Source organism: Lissotriton helveticus, chromosome 2_1 (assembly GCF_964261635.1).
Source record: "Lissotriton helveticus chromosome 2_1, aLisHel1.1, whole genome shotgun sequence".
Taxonomy (NCBI): Eukaryota; Metazoa; Chordata; class Amphibia; order Caudata; family Salamandridae; genus Lissotriton; species Lissotriton helveticus.
This window is the reverse complement of record NC_136059.1, coordinates 193,635,615-193,658,399: the sequence shown is the minus strand read 5'-3', so window position 1 is coordinate 193,658,399 and position 22,785 is coordinate 193,635,615. Positions and strand designations below refer to the sequence as shown.

The 22,785-nt window shown below is 39.8% G+C and overlaps 2 protein-coding genes across 7 annotated transcripts in view; both read right to left on the bottom strand.

Moving 5' to 3' along the window:
* Positions 1 to 22,785, bottom strand: part of LOC144819281 (uncharacterized) — a 752,536-nt gene that overhangs the window by 687,170 nt on the left and 42,581 nt on the right. The window contains exon 1 of one of the 6 annotated variants that reach the window (XR_013607257.1): positions 13,007 to 13,131. The exons of the other annotated variants lie outside the window; for them this stretch is intronic. The gene's annotated coding sequence lies outside the window, so the exon portion shown is untranslated. Of the gene's footprint in view, positions 1 to 13,006; positions 13,132 to 22,785 lie in introns of those variants that run through there. 6 annotated transcript variants of the gene reach the window in all.
* LOC144819280 (uncharacterized) lies at positions 10,501 to 12,286 on the bottom strand. Its single transcript, XM_078677245.1, has one exon. It carries the CDS (start codon positions 12,284 to 12,286, stop codon positions 10,871 to 10,873), a length of 1,416 nt encoding a protein of 471 aa, XP_078533371.1. The 3' UTR covers positions 10,501 to 10,870.

The following is a 22,785-nucleotide window of genomic DNA, read 5'->3' as shown; positions in this document are numbered from 1 at the left end:
ATAAAGAATTTCCAACAGTCTGTTGTGTGAGACTTGTCTTAATGGTGGCAGTAAGACATTCAAGTGAGTTGTATTTGCAGGTGCAGTTTCCTAGAAGGAGATGTTGTTCTTGTGTATAATTGCTAGACCCCCTCCTCACTGTTTTTTTCTGTCTTTATGGATGATTGTGAAGCCCAAAGGCACAAGCATGTTAATAATTGGGGAAGAGAACTCATTTAGCCACGTTTCAGTGATGAATGTGATGTCTATGTCATGGGCGAGGATGGTTTCTGCTAGTTCTGTTGCATGTTTGGTGGCCGATCTGCAGTTAATGAGCATGTATTTGGTGTTGGAACCCTCTTTTTTGAGTTTCTTCTTTATGGGGGCCCTGGGGACATTACTGAGGAAGGCTGGGGGTCTTGAGGATCTGGGGGGCGGGGCGGTGTCTTCCAAATCCAGTGAAAACCTGGATCTTGAAGCCAGAGGTGACAATAGTGGATGTTTCATACGAGGTGGCAAGACCTATCACTTCACTTGTGGACTTGCGGCTCTTGTTCTTTTGGGTCTCTGTGTCTGTTCAGGAGGGGGGTTGTGATCAAGCTGAACGGTTGGGTCTTGGGAGGGCTTGAGTGATTAGTGTTGGTGAGTGTGGGTGTCGGATGTGGGTGTTGGTTGGGCTTTTGAGGTGTGGTGAGGTTCAGTAAGATTTCGTTGAGACCCAGTATTACTGTTTCTATCTGGCTTTCCAGCAGACAAAGTCGCTGAGTCGTCTCTAAGGAGGAGGGGATGGGGGCGTCCTGGGAGGACATTGCGGCTCTTGTTCTTTTGGGTCTGTGTCTGGTTCCAGAGGGGGTTGTTGCCGAGTTGAGCCGATGAGCCTTGGGCGGCCTTGAGTGATTAGTATCTATAAATGTGGGTGTCAGGTGTAGGTGTTGGTTGGGCTCTTGGTGTTGGCTTTTTGTGTTGGTATTGTTGACGTTATCCCTAAGGGTAATTCTGGATATGTGGTGTGGAAGATCACGGCGTGATTCAAGCGGCCGTCTCTTGTGTGTAGGTGGAGGGAGAGATTTTGGAGTCATTGACTGCGGATTAAGTTCACTGGATGTTTGTTGGGAGTGGTCGTTTAAGGATGGAGGGGGTGGGTGGTAGTCTGTAGGGGTTTGGAGAGCCTTATCTGTGACGGGCTCCGATTAGTTTTGGAAGGCGCTAATGCATTGTGAACTATCGGGGAAGGGTAGACGGTGGGGAGGTTGGCTTTTGTGGCAAAGGTCTTGGGATTGGTTTGTGCAAACTTCTGGAGGGGGTGTCTATCAGGGAATACGGAGTTGGTCAAGCGGGAGTGGTGTGAATGTGAGGGGGCATTGCGGAGCGAGGGGAAGAGGGAGTCGAATGCTTCTAGGTTGTCATTATTGGCTTGGATCATGACTGTGTTGTTGGTGTAGATTGTCGCAGAGGTGTTACCGCTACGTATAGGGCGGTTTGGGAGTGTGTGAGGAGTTTCCATTTAGCCTGTTTATGTAAAGGGAGCCAGTGTAGTTCCGAGGTGTGTGCGATGCAGGTTTTGTGTGGAAGGTTGAGGATAAGTATGGCTGCCGAGTTCTGGATGGTTTGAAGTCTAGTGAGTTGCTTGGTGATCCTGTAGATGGTGTTCCCATAGTCCAAGTTACTGGTGATCAGGGCATGAGTGAAAGTTTTTGTAGTATTGCTTGGGACCCATTTGAAGATATTCCTCCGAGTCTTCAGGGTGGGATGCAGTAATGGGGTAAAGTTTTGTTGTCATGTCCAGCTTGTTGTTGATGATTACTCCTAGGTTCCTGGCATCGGTTTTGAGTGTGTGTGGGTCAGAGTTTGACAAACCACCAGATGGATTCCCATGGTGAGGTGTTCTTGTCGAAGTTCACTATTTCTGTCTTCTCTTTTTTTTTATAGATACAAAAAAACGGACAGTGGGCCAGATAAACCAGAAACAGCACCAACCTCCAGATATATACAGACCAATCAGTATTAAGAAAGAATAGATTCCGTGTGCCAGCTCCAAAAATACCCCCTGTTCAAGGGCACCACTCCTAAAGCAGAGTAAAATATAAATGTCCCAAAATTTGGTCCGGCACCACTTGCAAAGTAAATTCAATCAGGTCATATCTCTTAAAGTCCTTATTGAATTGCAGAGTCTTGATACTTGTTCAATTGCTTTTTATTTTCTTATGTTTATATACCACAATCAGCCAAAGCGTTTCGTTCTGTACAACAGACTTCTTCAGGCGTTCTTATTTCATTCACCATGTGTCGGTAACTCGTTGGTATATGACTATGTTGTGTATCCAAAAATCAGGCGGGTCTTCTTAATAGTCTTAGTATAAACTACTAGGCGTAAATCTCACCCATATAGTTCGAACAAACTTGAGTTATTTATAACATCCTCAAAGTGTGTATTCCATACAATCCAAAAGTATATTCTAAAGGTATGATAATCCAAATCCCAATGTTCCACAAAGAAGGTAATGAGGTACTGGGTTTTTCAGAACCGGTACCAAACCGGTAACCGAGCGGTGCCAGGGTACACCCAAAGACCTCGGGTTCTTTCCTGATTCAGACCACAGAAACTCAGAGTCTTCTAGGTGAAGTCAAGGATCGAATTTATTGGCTGCAACCAAGGTAACAAGCGTCCTAGAAGTACAACACACGGGATGTATATTCTCAGGTGACTGCTCAATCCTACAAAGTCAGGCTTCTCTTATTATACAAAATATTGTGCTTTAGGCAAACATTTTTCGAATTTACAGTACACTATTCACATTCTTTGTTACAAAGGAAAAGCAGAGTCATGATGACATGTCCATATTTCACTTCGTCCAGCCCACAACAAATCACCCGGCAAGGCCCAACATTTCATCAGATATCGGTGGACCCCCAATAAAAAATGGGCACCTCCCCATCATAAAGCAAGTGAGAGAGAAAAAAGCAGGGACAGGTGTGAGCAAGAGTCGGCAGGGTGTGTGCGATGGAATGGGTTTATGGCCTGTTGAGCCTTGATGCTATCTCATTCGGCCACTGGGAGAGGAACTGACCAAACAGGTTCGGCCTGGGGCAATGGTTTCAACCTGCCCAGGTCAGAGAAAAGTCAATTAAGGTGTACGTGTCCTTTTGAATTGAATTTAGCTGTATCATAAGCCTATGTAAAGGGCAACTCACAAAATGGCTGCCGTACACAAAATGGAAGCCATGGGTTCAAGACGAAAATGACGATTTCGAGGTGAAATCGTCACTGGAATATGACGAAAATGCTTGTACATAGTGTACTAGCCATTTTTGGTCTTTTGATACTAAATTCGTCATGTTACGACGAAGTTTTATTCTCGAGTCCAGATTTTTCAGAACCACAAACCCTCCTTTTGCCCTTACATAGGCAATTTAACCTAATCTCATGCTAATCTGAGTCCAGGTCTATATTCCTAAAGTCATTGAGATGTTGCTGTAACATCATTCTAGTACTTAGCTCGTCTCTTGATACAGGTTTCCTTACACATGATGCAGCACAGAGGCCACATATTGCAGGAGCACACTGCACGCACAGACAGAACAGAAAAAGAATGGCTAAGGCCATCCCAATGACCATCAGAATTTTCCATCCCCAGGCAGATATCAGTTCCCAGAATCATCCCATCAAAGACCAATCTCCTTTATCCACATGAATAGATTCGGAAATCTTATGCAGTTTAGAGATGGCCTGGTACACTGTTGGAGCATTATCTGGAATGAAAACACAGCAACTCGATTGGATCAATCTACATACCCCACCTCGGTCTGCAAGTATGACATCTAATGCGACCCTGTTCTGAAGGGTCATAAGTCGATCCGACTGGAGCTCAGCAGTCAAGTTACTAAGGGCACCAGCAGTTTCAATCACGGTGGTTTCAACCACCCTTGTCAATTGCCTTATGTTCCTGCTGTTAGCCATGGATCCCCAGAACGGCAGAAAACCCTTTGCGAAGTCCCCAAATTCTTGTCCTGCAGTGTCTTCTTTGCTCAAGACACCTCTAACTATCCTTGTCTTGTGGGAATCTGCCGCTGCTGTGTAGGTGGGAGGCAACAGGAACGAAACAAAACATGAGCCCGAGAAGTCAGGGGGCAACCATGTATAGGCTCTATCATGGCAGATGAAATAGGTGCCCTTAGCTGCTAAAAACGAAGGGGAAGTCTGGGCTGCAAAAACATACGTTTTAGTGCAGACACTCTTCCCTAACTGAGCTCTGGGATTCGTGCCATTACCTTGCAGACACAGATGACCCTGGTGGGGTACAATCCAAATCGGGGAAGATCTCTTAGCTTGCTGTTTCTCACTCACAGTAGCTCCATATCCGGTTATGTTCCATCCTATATATACTAGTGTCTCATCTCTCGGGATAGTCTCATAAGAAATACCTTCCTTAATCATATCTACTATACCCTTAACTAGAGCACTATTTTTAGGATTGTCTGTTACAGAACGTAGGGGGTAGATTTCATGTGCATATATGAACATTGTTCTGTATGCCCACACAGAACCATTGTGGCTAAATGGCAGGACCAGATAAGGGATACCTTTATCCGTTGTGTGAGGCATAAGACCGCACACCCAACAGTTAGTCGTGTTCATTACAAGTTGGTGTTGGTGCAAGAGCTGAACAAAGGAGTTGTTAATAAACTCTAATCTCCTAGCTGATTCGTGTGCAGGAAGGGGTTGAAAAGAGTGTGGGGAAACAGTAGAAGGAGGAGGTATAGGCAATGTAGTGGGTGCAAATGTTACTCGAAAAGAGAATAACACATAACTTATTAAAAATATCATCACACTGAATAGCATGAAAATGCACAATATCAAAAAGCTTTTCTTTGTCAATATATTACAAATCTTGTGTTTAAAGTTCATTTCCTTGGCAGGTCTCTCCATCTCGAGAAACTCCATCCTCTCTAAAGTGCTGCCCGCGATGGGAGGTTGATTCTGCTAAGGAATGCTTCTGTCAGTCCAGGGCAACTCCCTTAGACCAACCAGAACTGCCGACCTAACGTCGTCAGCTGCACCCCAAAAGACTTTGGGCAATCGCGGCCCTTGCAGCGGAACCCGGATGGCGGTTCGAAAAACAAAAATGAGCAAGTTTCTCAGATGGGAGAGCTGCACTTTCAAAAATAGTACTTGGAGGTGAAAAAAAGGTTTTGTTTATTTGTCCATAGGTCTTGGCCTCAAATTATAGGGCTTTTTCCCGGGTACCTTCTGATCCTGAAACAGGAGTTCAGGCTCTGTAGTGTTCAATGGAATTGACGGTGATACAGCTGGTTGCAAAAGTTTCTCGCTCTCTTGTTCAGTAAATGTTCCTTTTACTCGTGCATCACTGAAGGGCAGAAAGCGTGGTACAGTTTCAGTTTCTGAGTCGGCGACACCCTTCTGGACCCACTGGTCATATGGCAGGGGCAGGGGGATCCGTTTACAATGGATCCTGTGGATCCAGTTCGCCTTCCTCTCCACTCGAACTGCTGATCTTGTGGAAAGAAGGACGAGGTGCGGTCGGGTCCACCTGGGCTGGTCGTTTTTGGTTCTCTGGAAGTTCTTGACGAGGACCCAGGAACCAGGGTCGATTGCGTGACCTGGAGTCTCGGAGACCGGAGGCAGGGTGTGGTGAACCTGTTGATGCAAAACACGCAATTTAGCCGTCAATTCATACAGATAATCAAGCAAAACAGGGTGTTCCAGTTCGCTGAACTTAGTGGGCCTTGGCACTCCCCATATGTTGGCCGGGCGGCCGAAAACGATTTCATAGGGACTAAGTTTTACTCGTGAATGCACAGTCATTCTGGTGGATAGGAGTGCTAAGGGTAGAGCCTCAGGCCATTTAAGACCTGTGCTCGCTTGGATTTTGGCCAGTTTTAACTTAAGCGTGCCATTATAACATTCTACTAATCCAGCTGATTGGGGGTGATTTGCAGCGTGGAACCTTTGTTGAATGCCTAGCCCTTCACACACTCTCTTCATCACTCCACCCACAAATTCACTCCCATTATCACTCCAGATCTAGGCATTCCAAACCTGGGGAATAACTCTTTCACAAGGGCTTTAGCTGTGGATAAGGCAGTGTTGTCTTTTAGGGGATATGCTTCTACCCATCTTGAGAAGGCACAAACAACAACGAGTACGTATTTTAAATTGTTGCACCTCTCCATATGAATGAAATCTAGCTGCAAAACCTCAAACGGATACGTAGGAGGTGCAAAATGACCAGCTGGAGTTGGGGTTCCCCTACCAGGATTGTGTTTCAGACACACCATGCAATTCTTGACGACATTCTCTGCACACTTGGGAATTCCTGAATTTTGCCATACTGGAGCCAACAACTTGCAAATCCCTTTCACGCTGATATGAGCCATTCCATGAGCCATTGTAACCACTGCAAGCACATATGCTCTCCACATGCTCAACTCTTTCTCTGTGGTCTCAGCTTGAATGGACTTCACACTCTCTATAGGCATGGTCAGTGATTCAAGAAGCTCATTCACCAACTGACCATGCTGAATCTTAGCTCCATGCGAAGTCAGGAATCCACGTTCTTTCCACAGTCGTCCAAAACTATGAGCCACACCAAATGCATACTGACTGTCGGTATAGACAGTCACTTTCATTCCTTTTGACAGCACACATGCTCTTGTAAGTGCAATCAACTCTGCTGCTTGAGCTGAATTATGTGGAATACGTGCAGCTTCAACAATTGTATGCAAAGTCGTGACAGCATATGCTGCAGTCGTGTCACCATTCGGGAGCTTGAAGCATGAACCATCCACCCACAATGTACCATCACATTCAGCAAGAGGAGTATCGTAGAGATCTATTTATTTATTTATTTATTTATTTTATAAACTTGTAAGGCGCAACAACTACCCAAAAAGGGTTTCCCGGCGCCAAAAGACACAGCAAACAAGTGAGAGTGGAGCGTCGGGGTCATTCGGATTTATTGATCGAACAGCCAGGCTTTTATTTCTTTCCTGAACTTAGAATAACTCTCCTCTTTGCGTATGTGGATGGGTAAGGTGTTCCACATAGAAGGACCCTGATGGGCAAAAGATCTCCCTCCTATTCTGGAAAACTTGAATCTGGGCACACAATATGTTGCTGCTGAGAGTGACCGTAAGTTTCTATTAGGAATGTAGGGGTGCACTAATGCCTGAAGGTATTTGGGTGCAGTGCCTGCTTTTATTTTAACCATATAGTTTAGGGTCTTAAACTTTATGCGGTTTTCCACTCTGAGCCAGTGAAGTTTGCGCAAGTAAGGGGACAAATGGGTATTTTTAGGTATTTGACAGAGGGGGAAACTACCTTTACAACGCAACTATTACAACGAAATGCTATTACAACGCGACTATTACAACGCTAAAACTATTACAACGCATGTTTTTACAACGCATGCTATTACAACGCAACTGCTATTACAACGCATGTTTTTACATCGTAAATTTATTAATTTTTAATTTAATTAAAAAATGTGATTAATATTACAAAAATTAAATCTCAGGTATATTTTTTTGAGAATGTAAATGATTAAACTATAAAAAATGAATATTATATATTTTTAGAAAAATATTTAATTATTTAAAATCAATGTTGAAATAATGTTAAAAAAATGAATACTCAGGTATCTTTTTAGAAAATGTAATTATATTATATATATATTATATTTATTTTTCTATTAAATTAATTAAATAATATATTGGATACATGTTGATAAAAATGTTATTAATAAAAGAAATAATACTCAGGTATCTTTTTAGAAAATGTAAATGATTAAACTATAAATAGAGAACATTATATGAATGTTATATATTTTTAGAATAATATTTAATTATTTAAAATCAATGTTGGATTAATGTTAAAAAAATTAATACTCATTTATCTTTTTAGAAAATGTAATTGTATTATATATATAATATATTTATTTTTCTATTAAAATAATTAAATAATATATTGGATACATGTTGCTAAAAATTTTATTAATAAAATAAATAATACTCAGGTATCTTTTTAGAAAATGTAAATGATTAAACTATAAATAGAGAACATTATATATATTATAGTGAATTATTTAATTATTTAAAATCAATGTTGGATTAATGTTAAAAAAGTAATACTCAGGTATCTTTATAGAAAATGTAATTTTTTATATATATCATATTTATTTTTCTTTAAATTAATTAAATAATATATTGGACACATGTTGATAAAAAATTTATAAACTCAAGAAATAATACTCATGTATTTTTTTAGAAAATGTAAATGTTTAAACTATAAATAGTGAACATTATATATTTATAGTAAAATATTTAATTATTTAAAATCAATGTTGGATTAATGTTAAAAAAATTAATACTCGGGTATCTTTTTATAAAATGAAAATGTTTTATATATATATTATATTAATTTTTTTTTAATTAATTAATTAATATATTGGATACATGAAGATAAAAAATTTATTACCACAAGAAATAATACTCAGGTATCCTTTTAGAAAAAGTAAATGTTTAAAATATAAATAGTGAACATTATATATTTATAGTAAATTATTTAATTATTTAAATTCAATGTTGCATTAATGTTACAATTTTGTTTAATACAAGCATTTATAATTATTTAAGGTTTACGAAAATATAAATGTTTTAACTATTTGAAGTGATTAATGTTTTATTGTTAATTTTTTTATTAATAAAATAAAAATTAAATTATAAAAATGATTTTTTTATTTTATGAAGGAATATATTATTATTTAAAAAAATTATTATTGATAAATTATTTATTTAAAATATATATCACTTTTTAAAAATGATACACATACAATAAGAAACATATTTGAAATGTTTCCCACGCTTTCACATTGATTTCAATGGAAGGTTTAGTCCTTCTTTTATTGCAATGACCGCTCTATACAAAGCAACGTAATGGATTAGTAAGGTCGAAAAAGAACAGATGGAGGAGAGAGAAGATGAAAACAAGACCAGCATACAGGTAAGTGAACAAAAACATTATTTATGATAGTTTATACATTATTTTAAGAGTAAATTTAAGGAAGTAAAAAAATATAAAGACAATAACGTTATTTAAAAATTTGTTTTATTGTTGTGAAAAAAATATATAAAAAAACTTTCGATTTTTATTAACATATTTCACATTTTTAAAAAATTTTACAACACCAATTAATAATTATAATTATATCATATATTTTATTTAATAATGTATAACAAATAGTCCTTTGTTTATCTTGGTACTTTTTAGATGACGTTGTTACGTTGACGTCGACGTTAGCGGCCATCTTGGATAGCATCGATTGCTGGAAGCAGCTGCAAGCTGATCTGCGCTCAGGTAGGAAACTTTAAAAAGTTATTTTATAATGTAAAAAACATTATGTACATATATATTGTAATGAAAGAATAAGGAGAGGTTGCGGTAGTTATTAAAAGATGTATAGATTTTGTTTTAAGCATGTCGCCGAACATATTACTTGCATATGTCTATGTCGGGTTATGTAAGAAATAATGTAATAGATACAGATTGAAAATAAGTATATATGTTTGATTTATTGAAAACTTTTTGAACGTTTAATGCTTTGATGTAACTTAGATATAGTTATCGATCGAAGATTGGAAGTGGAGAAATAGGATAGTTTGGTTGTTTTTTCCAAAATGATTGCTTTTCTCAAGGTATTTGATAAATAAATCTATTTCTTTCTAATTGTACGAGATAAAAAAAGTGATACATATTTTGTTTCAGACCTGATACTATTCGTTTCAGAGCTTTAATTTGTTGTATTTTGTACTTTAGCTTTTGAAGCGTAGATTTGATGCATTGCTTAAATATGTATTTGGTCTGGAATTCGAAAATATTTCTTGGCGTTTTTTTTTATATTGGAAAATTTGAAAAATGTTTATTTGTAATTGTACGAGATAAAAAAAAGGGACTCATATTTTATTTAAGACCTGGAATTTTTCGTTTCAGAGCTTTATTTTGTTGTATATTGTACTTTTGCTTTTGCAGCGTACATTTGATGCATTGCTTACAAATGTATTTGTTCATGGAATTCAAAAATATTTCTTGGCGTTTTTGTTTATATTTTTTAATTTGGAATGTGATAAGATTTGACTTAGTTAGTGAGAATAATAATAGTTAGGATGTGATATATGATAAGAAAATTAATTAAAATACAGGTTGGAATCGTTATTTTTTGAAAAATATTATTTTTGTAAAAAAAGAAAATGTTTTAAGGATTTGTGTACCGAAGACGTACTTATTTCGAAAGACGTCCATGTTTGGATAAAAAAAAGAAATCATTTTAACAAAAATTTACTAAATACGTTAAAAAAATAGATGGAATTTTATGGCATTTAAATAATTATTAACTTATAATGAACAATGCATTACTGACATTACCAAGATGAAGTTTAGTTCGAATTTTTGAATATATGACAAATACTGTCATAAAATTATACTTTAAAGCAATGTTTTGTAGATATTAAACATTTGATAAAAAAAGCATCACTTTGGAAAAAATAAGTGGTGAGAAAAGAAGGAATATTTTAAAAGGATTGTTCAAAATGTTTTCATACCAAATATACTCCATTTTAAATGCGATGGATATCATCATATTTTTGCAAATAGGTGGAGAAAATTGACTTTTTTCTGATTTAAAGGGTTTTTTTGAAAAATAAAAATATTCCTGTGGAATTGCCTTCTTTGACAAAAATGTGGAATAGAAGAAAAAAAAAATTTCAGGTAAAAGAACCCGACAAAATAATTTAAAAAAATGTTTAAAAAAATGCCAATTTCATTAAATGTTGAAAATTTTTGTAGATCAAAGCAGGAAAGTAAATTTGTGAAAACTGATTAGAAATGTAATATGTTAGCAACATTTTCCAGGTAGTCTAATGCCACAGTCAACGAAAATTGTTGAAGTACTCCCAATAGTCTCTCAGACATTTCCTTAGCTTGCTTAGAAGGTCGTGGATTTAGGCTACCTGTTAATGCTTGGGCAAGTCTCGTTTCTTGAAAACTTTGCTCCTTCTTCAAAGTTTTCAAAAAAGAGTAGAAATTTGGATGATGTTTACCAATTGTATGACTGAAGGAGTTGTGCCATCCCTCTATGGCATTGTTTGTTTTAGCACCTCCTTCTAAGCAGGTTGAGTAGCAGTTCCACCCCTCCACATGGAAACGTGGCTTCCTCCTGCGACCTGATCGGCTTAGATGTCCAATCCATGTGTCCTCAAAGTAATTTAACAAGGAAGCCAATTTTTCTTCATTTTCGACATAATATTCTGATTCAGAAATTGCAGTGTAGTATTCGTCTACACTTTCAGGAGGTACAAAACAAAGTGCTGTTAATTTTTTTAATTCAAATTGAAGCTTACTATCTGAGCAGTAATCTGTAACCAGGGATGTTTTTTGTAACTTACGCCAATATGCCTGGGAAAAATGAAAAAAACACCCCTGAATTTGGGTATCCACGTACAATTTGTTGATCACATTGATCATAGTCAATTCAAAATCAATTATGATTTTCCGAGGACTTTTGCCTGATGTTTTCTCTTTAATCACTGTCAAAAATTCAGTGTACGTTGCAGATTGCTTATCTGGTAGTAAGCTATACACTAAGGGAACTACATTTTTGTTAATTTGTGCATGAATGCTGTAAATTTGAGTGAATGGATGGAGTGTACATTTAAACGTCCCATCCATCATCCAAATTTCAGTATTCTCTAACTTAAAAAGATTGCGGGGAGTACTAAAAATTAGAATACGTTTAAGAGGGTTTTGGTTGTCATAGAGTAAGAAAGGTTCATTAGAGAAAGACAGAGTAAGGTCATGAGGAATATTTATGTCAGCAAAAGTTTGAGGGGTAACTGTGTTTGTGTTACTTGCCTGCTTTTTACGTTGGATAATTCTCCGCAAATTGGGTATAATAGGCATATTGCAAGCAATATGACTGGGGACATGCTGTGCAACCTCTCTTAAAATAGAACCAGGAGTTTCATTGGAGGTGGATGCAATATCTCTCATCTCGTTAATTGTTTGACGTATTTCTATCTCCATTGCAGAGGCAGAGTGGTTATGTTCAGTGGTTTTTATTATGATGTCACCAACAGTAACCGCTCTGCCGCTGCAACGGGAAGAATAATATTGCACACACCTCCAATGTCTCCTTGGTTCACTTATTCTTTCATTACAATATATATATCCACAATGTTGAAGAAGTCTGTTCCCTTTCCTGGATTTAATATAAGAAGCTGTGGCCTGGCTTGACATTATCTGTTGAAAAAAATAAAAACAGAAAAGATAATTAATATGTTTTCTAGAAATTTGTTTTATTTAAAAAAAAAAATTTTTTTTCATGTTTATACTAGATTCTAGAGTTATTTTACTAAGTGCCACAACTACACTATCCAGCACTTACCCTACAGATGCACTTTCCTGGAGTTAGAATAGTAAGTGGCACCCCTACACTATCCAGCACTTACCCTACTGATGCACTTTCCTGGAGTTAGAATAGTAAGTGGCACCCCTACACTATCCAGCACTTACCCTACTGATGCACTTTCCTGGAGTTAGAATAGTAAGTGGCACCCCTACACTATCCAGCACTTACCCTACTGATGCACTTTCTTGGAGTTAGAATAGTAAGTGGCACCCCTACACTATCCAGCACTTACCCTACTGATGCACTTTCCTGGAGTTAGAATAGTAAGTGGCATCCCTACACTATCCAGCACTTACACTACTGATGCACTTTCCTGGAGTTAGAATAGTAAGTGGCACCCCTACACTATCCAGCACTTACCCTACTGATTCACTTTCCTGGAGTTAGAATAGTAAGTGGCACTCCTACACTATCAAGCACTTACCAGAATCTAGCACTTCTGGGTTACATAACAAATGTAAACTTTAAAATATTTAACATTAATCCTACTGATTCAATTTGATGGTGTTCAATTTGAAAGTGACTCATTTACATTAAACAGCACTTACTATTCTGATGATATTTCCTTGGGTTTTTGGTGTTTGCTTCTTGCTGCTCTTCCTGGTCTTCTACTGTATGTTTGTTTTGGTTGTTGGTTGATTGTTTTCTCTGGTTTGGAACTTCAAGTTGGATTCTAAAAAAAAAAAAAAATAGAGATTGTTTCATATGTTTCCAAATTTTTCATGTTATTGTATTATTTAAAAAATGTGATTGTACGGCAAGATAATAAATGATTCTTTTTCACTTTGGTATAAAACATGTTTTTTGAATGTACACATTTTTAACACATGTCTCATTTATTTTACACATCAGAATACACATTGGTACACTTATACTATACTGCACTTAACCAACTGAAGCACTTTCCTGGAGTTAGAATAGTAAGTGACACTCCTACACTATCCAGCACTTACCCTACAGATGCACTTTCCTGGAGTTAGAATAGTAAGTGGCACCCCTACACTATCCAGCACTTACCCTACTGAAGCACTTTCCTGGAGTTAGAATAGTAAGTGACACCCCTACACTATCCAGCACTTACCCTACTGATGCAGTTTCCTGGAGTTAAAATAGTAAGTGGCATCCCTACACTATCCAGCACTTACCCTACAGATGCACTTTCCTGGAGTTAGAATAGTAAGTGGTACCCCTACACTATCCAGCACTTACCCTACTGATGCACTTTCCTGGAGTTAGAATAGTAAGTGGCACTCCTACACTATCCAGCACTTACCCTACAGATGCACTTTCCTGGAGTTAGAATAGTAAGTGGCACCCCTACACTATCCAGCACTTACCCTACTGATGCACTTTCCTGGAGTTAGAATAGTAAGTGGCACCCCTACACTATCCAGCACTTACCCTACTGATGCACTTTCCTGGAGTTAGAATAGTAAGTGGCACCCCTACAATATCCAGCACTTACCCTACTGATGCACTTTCCTGGAGTTAGAATAGTAAGTGGCACCCCTACACTATCCAGCACTTACCCTACTAATGCACTTTCCTGGAGTTAGAATAGTAAGTGGCACCCCTACACTATCCAGCACTTACCTTACTGATGCACTTTCCTGGAGTTAGAATAGTAAGTGGCACCCCTACACTATCCAGCACTTACCCTACTGATGCACTTTCCTGGAGTTAGAATAGTAAGTGGCATCCCTACACTATCCAGCACTTACCCTACTGATGCACTTTCCTGGAGTTAGAATAGTAAGTGACACCCCTACACTATCCAGCACTTACCCTACTGATGCACTTTCCTGGAGTTAGAATAGTAAGTGGCACCCCTACACTATCCAGCACTTACCCTACTGATGCACTTTCCTGGAGATAGAATAGTAAGTGACACCCGTACACTATCCAGCACTTACCCTACTGATGCACTTTCCTGGAGTTAGAATAGTAAGTGGCATCCCTACACTATCCAGCACTTACCCTACTGATGCACTTTCCTGGAGTTAGAATAGTAAGTGGCATCCCTACACTATCCAGCACTTACCCTACTGATGCACTTTCCTGGAGTTAGAATAGTAAGTGGCACCCCTACACTATCCAGCACCTACCCTACTGATGCACTTTCCTGGAGTTAGAATAGTAAGTGGCATCCCTACACTATCCAGCACTTACCCTACTGATGCACTTTCCTGGACTTAGAATAGTAAGTCGCACCCCTACACTATCCAGCACTTACCCTACTGATGCACTTTCCTGGAGTTAGAATAGTAAGTGGCACTCCTACACTATCCAGCACTTACCCTACTGATGCACTTTCCTGGAGTTAGAATAGTAAATGGCACTCCTACACTATCCAGCACTTACCAGAATCTAGCACTTTTCACTGGGTTACATAAGAAATGTAAACTTTTAAATATTTAACATTAATCCTACTGATTCAATTTGATGGTGTTCGATTTGAAAGTGACTCATTTACATTAAACAGCACTTACTATTTTGATGATATTTCTCTGTTTTTTTAAAAATGGATATATCTATATTTTGGTCATTATTATGTGATTTAAAGGTGACTTTTATGATAAATTACCTTGGGTTTTTGGTGTTTGATTCTTGCTGCTCTTCCTGGTCTTCTACTTTATGTTTCTTTTGGTTGTTGGTTGATTGTTTTCTCTGGTTTGGAACTTCCAAGTTGGATTCTAAAAAAAATAAAATAGAGATTGTTTCATATGTTTCCAAATTTTTCATGTTATTGTATTATTTAAAAAATGTGATTGTACGGCAAGATAATAAATGATTCTTTTTCAATTTGGTATAAAACATGTTTTTTGAATGTACACATTTTTAACACATGTCTCATTTATTTTACACATCAGAATACACATTGGTACACTTATACTATCCAGCACTTACCCTACTGATGCACTTTCCTGGAGTTAGAATAGTAAGTGGCACTCCTACACTATCCAGCACTTACCCTACTGATGCACTTTCCTGGAGTTAGAATAGTAAGTGGCACCCCTACACTATCCAGCACTTACCCTACTGATGCACTTTCCTGGAGTTAGAATAGTAAGTGGCACCCCTACACTATCCGGCACTTACCCTACTGATGCACTTTCCTGGAGTTAGAATAGTAAGTGGCACCCCTACACTATACAGCACTTACCCTACTGATGCACTTTCCTGGAGTTAGAATAGTAAGTGGCACCCCTACACTATCCAGCACTTACCCTACTGATGCACTTTCCTGGAGTTAGAATAGTAAGTGGCACCCCTAAACTATCCATCACTTACCCTACTGATGCACTTTCCTGGAGTTAGAATAGTAAGTGGCACCCCTACACTATCCAGCACTTACCCTACTGATGCACTTTCCTGGAGTTGGAATAGTAACTGGCACCCCTACACTATCCAGCACTTACCCTACTGATGCACTTTCCTGGAGTTAGAATAGTAAGTGGCACCCCTACACTATCCAGCACTTCCCCTACTGATGCACTTTCCTGGAGTTAGAATAGTAAGTGGCACTCCTACACTATCCAGCACTTACCCTACTGATGCACTTTCCTGGAGTTAGAATAGTAAATGGCACTCCTACACTATCCAGCACTTAAAAGTATGCGTTGTAACAGTTTTCGTTGTAATAGTACTTTTCTATTACTTAATCTATAATGCGTTGTAATAGTATTCGTTGTAAAATATAGCGTTGTAGTATACTTTACGTTGTAAAAAATGCGTTGTAAAAACATGCGTTGTAATAGTATGCGTTGTAACGTCGTACATCCGACAGAGGATCCGGGCAGCCGCATTCTGGATCTACTCTCCCTTTCGTTTCTTCTTCTGTTCTAAGAAAACAATCATGCTGTTCTGAAGCATCTAATTCCTCTACAATTGGCAACAACGTAGCTAGGTTTAAAGTGTTGCACCTTTTTATGTGCACATGACTAGTTAACAATGTTAATTCGTAACCTGACAATCGAGCACTAGTTAAGTGCTGTGTCTTGGTTCTATTTAACAACGTGTCTACTGCATGTGGGACCATCACGACTAGCGTATTGTTCATTACTAGACCAGCAGACTGTCGAATAGAAACAGCTGCTGCCGCTGTGGCTCTTAAACAACTTGGCAACGCTCTAGCTACTGGATCCAAAGTCGACGAAAAATATGCACATGGACGCTGTTTGTCCCCAAACAACTGAGTCAGAACTGACAATGCACAACCTTCCTTCTCATGGACATACAATGTAAAGGGCTTACTGTAGTTGGGGGTACCTAACACAGGAGCTGAACATAATGCTGTGCGCAATTCAAAAAAACTTTTCTGACACTCTTCAGACCAAGGAATGGGATTGGGTGTATCTTTACACGTTAATGCCACCAACGGTTTGGCTAATAACGAAAAATTTGGTATCCATTGTCTACAGTACGATGTAATGCCTAAGAAAGCACGCACTTCTCTCTGTGTTCTTGGCACACTCAATTTCGCTATTGCCTGAATTCTTTCTGGGGTCAGTTTCCTTCCCTCCTTCGATAAGAGATGACCTAAGTAGGTCACTTCTTGTCGACAATATTGCAGTTTTGAGAGAGACACTTTGTGGTGCAACTCACACAAATGACGCAACAATGACAATGTGGCTTCTTTACAGATTTCCTCAGTATCTGCAGCAATAAGCAAATCATCAACATACTGAATAAGGGTAGCACCTTCAGGTAAAACAATCGTGTCAAGCTGTGTTTTTAGAGCTTGACTATATATTGATGGACTTTCACAGTAGCCCTGAGGAGTGCGTTTAAAGCGGAAGCTTCGTCCTCCTAAACTGAAGGAAAAAATATCCCTGCTCTCCTCAGCAATCGGGATGCTGAAGAAAGCATTCTTCAAGTCAATCACCGAAAACCAAGTGGCAGAAGCTGGAATCATAGTCAATAATGTAGTAATGTCAGGGACAACTGGGAATTGTGGCACAACTATTTTATTGACCTCTCTAAGATCAATCACGAATCTGTAAACAGGTGGCTGGGAAGGGTCAGTTCGCTTTAAAACAGGCAGAACAGGGCTATTGCAAACGTTGCCTCTTGTCTCTTCAATGACATCTTTTCCAATTAGATCGTAAACGATCGCTAGCAAAGCTTTTTCACCTTCACTAGAGATTTTGTATTGGGGAATTCGTGGCATTCTAACATTGGCTTTCAATGTTACAACATATGGCGGTATTTCCAAAAGACCTACATCATTAGGACCAGTAGCCCAAAGAATATTAGGGAGAGATGACAATTCTGTTGGAAGTTTGTCTCTCGACAAATACATTGGAGAAACCACTTTCTTACCCAGTGTAAGTTGTACTCCAGAAGGAGAACAGTACAAAGTCACATACAGTCTTTTTAGCAAATCTAATCCTAGCAAGTTTTCACCACAACCTGTTGTCAGAATAAGGGGTGCTTCGAATTCACAAGGTCCAACAGAAAGGGACAAAGGGTCAGAAATCGGATTTCTAACTGGGGCGCCAGAAAAACCTACTGATACATTCTTTTCACCAGACAAAGGTGCACCAGGGAGTTTGGAGTGCATAATAGAACTCTTTGTAGCACCAGTATCCAACAGAAAAGGTTCTGACACACCTGATGTAATCACCTCAACGTAAGGTCCACTCTGATCTACTGGAACTGAAACAACTCCCTCTCTTTGTCTATGGCTGTCCTAGCAATCATTACCTTCCCAATGCTCATCTTCTGCATAGTAATCATCAGCATAGTACTGGGCTGTCCTACCAGATGCGTTATTCTGCTGATCAAACCTATTCATCGAATTTTGAGGTGGAAGAGACTGTGTGTTCTGGGGGAAATTTCCACGTCCTCTACCTCTAGACGCTTGCTGAACACCTCTACCTCTTGTGTTTGAAATACCATTTGCGCGCTGTAACAGAATAGGGCAGCTATACTTAAAATGACCCTCTTCCTTGCAATACGAACACTGGTTGGGGCCTACAGGGACACGTGGCTGAGTATACTCGGCTCTTTGCGAGTTCCTCTGATACTGTTGAGGCTGCTGATAATTATTCTGACCACTATTATTTTGACTACCACTATTCTGGCCACCACCACCACGTGGCGGATATGCTTGCTGTAACAAAACCTTTGTTTTCAACTCTTTAGTTTTCTTTTCTGCTCTATCTTGCTCGTCTTTGTCTCTATTTTCGTAATATTGTGCAGTAGCCAATATCTGTGCTGAAGAGGAAACTGCCCAAGAACTCTCTGAATCTTTTAACTTTTTACACAACTCGGGAAGCAGATTGTGCACGAATTTATCGACGAACAAACGCTGACCACCTTCTGTGCTCATATCTTGACCACTGTGGTCGACAAATGTTTCTTCGAACCTGGTGAAGAAATCTGACACTGTTTCATCTTTCTTCTGCTTACATGCAGACAACTTATCCCAATTTACACGTATTGCAGGCATTATCGTTTTCATGTAATCAATTATTTTACCAGGAAGTTCGGCTACTAAAGGCTCAGGCTTAGCACCACCAACTTGTCGGGCATCTGCAGCAGTAATATTAGCTAACTCCTGATCATGATCTGTATGACGAATCTTACCCCATAAAGGCTGTGAATGAATGAATGAATGAATGAATGAATGAATTTGGGATTTGTATAGCGCATGGCTGCCCGGAAGCGTCCCAGCGCTGTGATTGTAGACCAACTACTGAGGGTAGAGGCTGAGGGGAAGAGAAAAGGTTATTGTGGGAAAAGGTGAGTTTTGAGAAGTTTTCGGAATTTCATATGATTAGGTTCAGCTGTGGAACAACATTCCCAAATAACATATCGATATCGGCTAAATTCATGAAAAATGACCCTGCAGTCTGTGACAATTCTTTGTAATATCCTGAGGGATTTTTACGGGGATCAGGTAATGTCTGTTTAAGGGCTAAAACTTCAGCTCGCCTCCATGGGACATGTACCCACACCCGCTGGAAATGAGGCTGAATAGGTGGGTTGGCATTTGCATCACCCTCTCTCCATTGTGGGGGAACTTCTCTCATGGGGTATTGTCGTGCCTTTTTCCTACCGGGTGCGTCATGCTCAAATAGTGATTGAGAAGTGCCCCCCTTACTCCGAAATGACAACAATGTCTCAACCGCTCTCTCGACATCGGGTCCTACAATCATGCCCTCTCCGAACTTGAACCGTACACGACAAAACTTTTGCGGGTTGCATTCCAGATCATTGTCTTCCAAATCCTCACAGAGAAAAACACACATTTGTTCAAAAACATATCTCTGCGTTGGTGCTTCCCATTGACGGAAGACTTCCATGACAGACGCCACATCATACTTTACAGTGTCCATAACCCATTTATGCGCTAAACGATTCAGTAAATCTCTCTCTCGATAGTCAGGCAGTTGACTTCGCAACTGTCTTCGTTCCATGTTAGGGGTCGTAGTAGGCGACCCGAAAAGAGGTGAGAAAAGATTAGTAACAGTGTTGGCCATTCTCTGTCGAACGGAAGGAGAAACTGACGGAAGAACGGGTGGAAAAACAGGGTGAGATAAGGCAGGGGCAGAGGCAATAGTAGAGGGATCATTAGGAGAAACAGAAGGTGCACTAGGCAAAGTCGTAGAAAGCACAGGTGAAGCAGATGTGATCGGTGGGCCTTGAGGAGGCTGCACCGAAGGAGCAGGAGCCAGCTGAAGAACAGCTGGTGGGTGCTGTGGAGGAACAGGAGGCACAGGTTGCACAACTAAAGGTTGCGGAGGTGCCGTGGCATTTTGCGCATAGGGGGGTGGCGAACTTAATAAATGCGACATTAAGGGATCTTTTTCAAGCCCTTTTGCTGCATCTTGCTGAGGAGGTGGCAAAACTGGATAGCATTTATCTATTACCATTTTATGTTGCCTGTGCAACTGCTCACTCATCTGTTCTTCTTCATTGTCTTTAAACTGCATAGCAGCTTGCATTATCGAAATTCCCCCTTTTCTCTTATTTTTCTTCGTCAATTTAATTTCCTTCTGTTTGGCTTCCTTACGCCATAGGTGGAAAGAGTCAAACATCGCCGGCCGGGCTTTCTTTTTGAAAAGTTTAACTTCGAGGTTATCTAAGATTTCGGTATCAAAGCTACCATATTGGGGCCATTTTAAAACACCATCTTTTCTGGTGTATTTGATCCACACTTCATTGTATGTGATGGGGCCTCCATGTTTCACATATAACTCGTAAGTTGGAGTTCCAACCGGAGGAACCGGACATGAGTCCTCCAATCGGGAGTCCCTATTATTACAACCAAGACAAAACAAATTTCCAAGTCTAAGACCAGGCATCTTCGCTCTCTAGTCTAGCTCCAAACTTCAAAGGATTATCGATTACGATATTTCTCGTGAATACACGAGTCCTTCGGCTTTGGCACTTGCAAGTTCCAAATTAAAACCAACTAAGGACTGGGAGACGCTCCACTTATACTTAACTGAAATATCGATGACGTCACCAGAAGACTCGTCTTATCGTTTCGCTCTACCAAACTTCAAGGGTCCAAATCAGGGCGATATCCAGGACAGCAGTCCTTCGTAGCCGTCGGGAAGCGGGGAACCTCGCAGCAAAGACCTTCGGACCACGTCGACATGCAGGGGTCGATGAAGTGGTTGGCCGTCCTCCAGAATTTTCACACGCAGCTCCTCACGAACCTCTGGCTGGACTGGTATCGCCCCACGATGGCGCCAACTGAGGTACTGGGTTTTTCAGAACCGGTACCAAACCGGTAACCCAGCGGTGCCAGGGTACACCCAAAGACCTCGGGTTCTTTCCTGATTCAGACCACAGAAACTCAGAGTCTTCTAGGTGAAGTCAAGAATCGATTTTATTGGCTGCAACCAAGGTAACAAGCGTCCTAGAAGTACAACACACGGGATGTATATTCTCAGGAGACTGCTCAATCCTACAAAGTCAGGCTTCTCTTTTTATACAAAATATTGTGCTTTAGGCAAACATTTTTCAAATTTACAGTACACTATTCACATTCTTTGTTACAAAGGAAAAGCAGAGTCATGATGACATGTCCATATTTCACTTCGTCCAGCCCACAACAAATCACCCGGCAAGGCCCAACATTTCATCAGATATCGGTGGACCCCCAATAAAAAATGGGCACCTCTCCATCATAAAGCAAGTGAGAGAGAAAAGAGCAGGGACAGGTGTGAGCAAGAGTCGGCAGGGTGTGTGCGATGGAATGGGTTTATGGCCTGTTGTGCCTTGATGCTATCTCATTCGGCCACTGGGAGAGGAACTGACCAAACAGGTTCGGCCTGGGGCAATGGTTTCAACCTGCCCAGGTCAGAGAAAAGTCAATTAAGGTGTACGTGTCCTTTTGAATTGAATTTAGCTGTATCATAAGCCTATGTAAAGGGCAACTCACAAAATGGCTGCCGTACACAAAATGGAAGCCAAGGGTTCAAGACGAAAATGACGATTTCGAGGTGAAATCGTCACTGAAATATGACGAAAATGCTTGTACATAGTGTACTTGCCATTTTCGGTCTTTTGATACTAAATTCGTCATGTTACGACGAAGTTTTATTCTCGAGTCCAGATTTTTCAGGATCACAGTAATTAACCAAAAACACAGGCCATATACGCCCAAACGCCGATAGCCATTCAAGTCCGAAAACACCCGCCAAGGCTTTTTTTAGTCCTCATTTATCCACAATATGCTCCGAGTTCAAGAAGGGAATATTTCGACCATCTCAAGTGGCCAAAGTGGTTGTTAGGGGCCCGGTCACTCCACAGGGGGGAGAAAAATATCAAGTATCTCCAGGTCCGCACCTTCGGCCTCCTGGGTGGCGTCCAACCCCTAGTCTTGATTCTTCTGTTAGACCATTGCTTTCCTCCTTTTTTGAGGTGGTGAGGGCCCTGCTGGAGGGCTACATCTAGACTTTTCTTAATCATCGGACCAAGAAAACAAATACCAAAAAGTAGGGGAAACAATGAAAGTACCAGAAATCTGCAAAGGGAAAAGCAATAGACCTACAAAGGCCGGGGTCTAATAGCTTATGTATAATTCTAAAAAGAGCCTATCTCCACCCACTTATCCCAGATTTCCCAAAATTTGTTTTTTTTGTTCTGTTTGCCAGATTGGTTCAAAGAGGATACCCTCTGAATGGAATGAATCAATTCTTCTTCTGCAGGAGGACAGGGTAGAATCCATTTAATACACAGCTCTCTACCAGCTAACAAAAATCAGGGTGAAGAAGAGTGCATTGTGTCTTTTTGTTAAAGGGCGGCCATCTAAGTCCCTCGGTAGTGTCCCAAAAATTATAGACAAAGTTGTTCATTTTATTTCAAG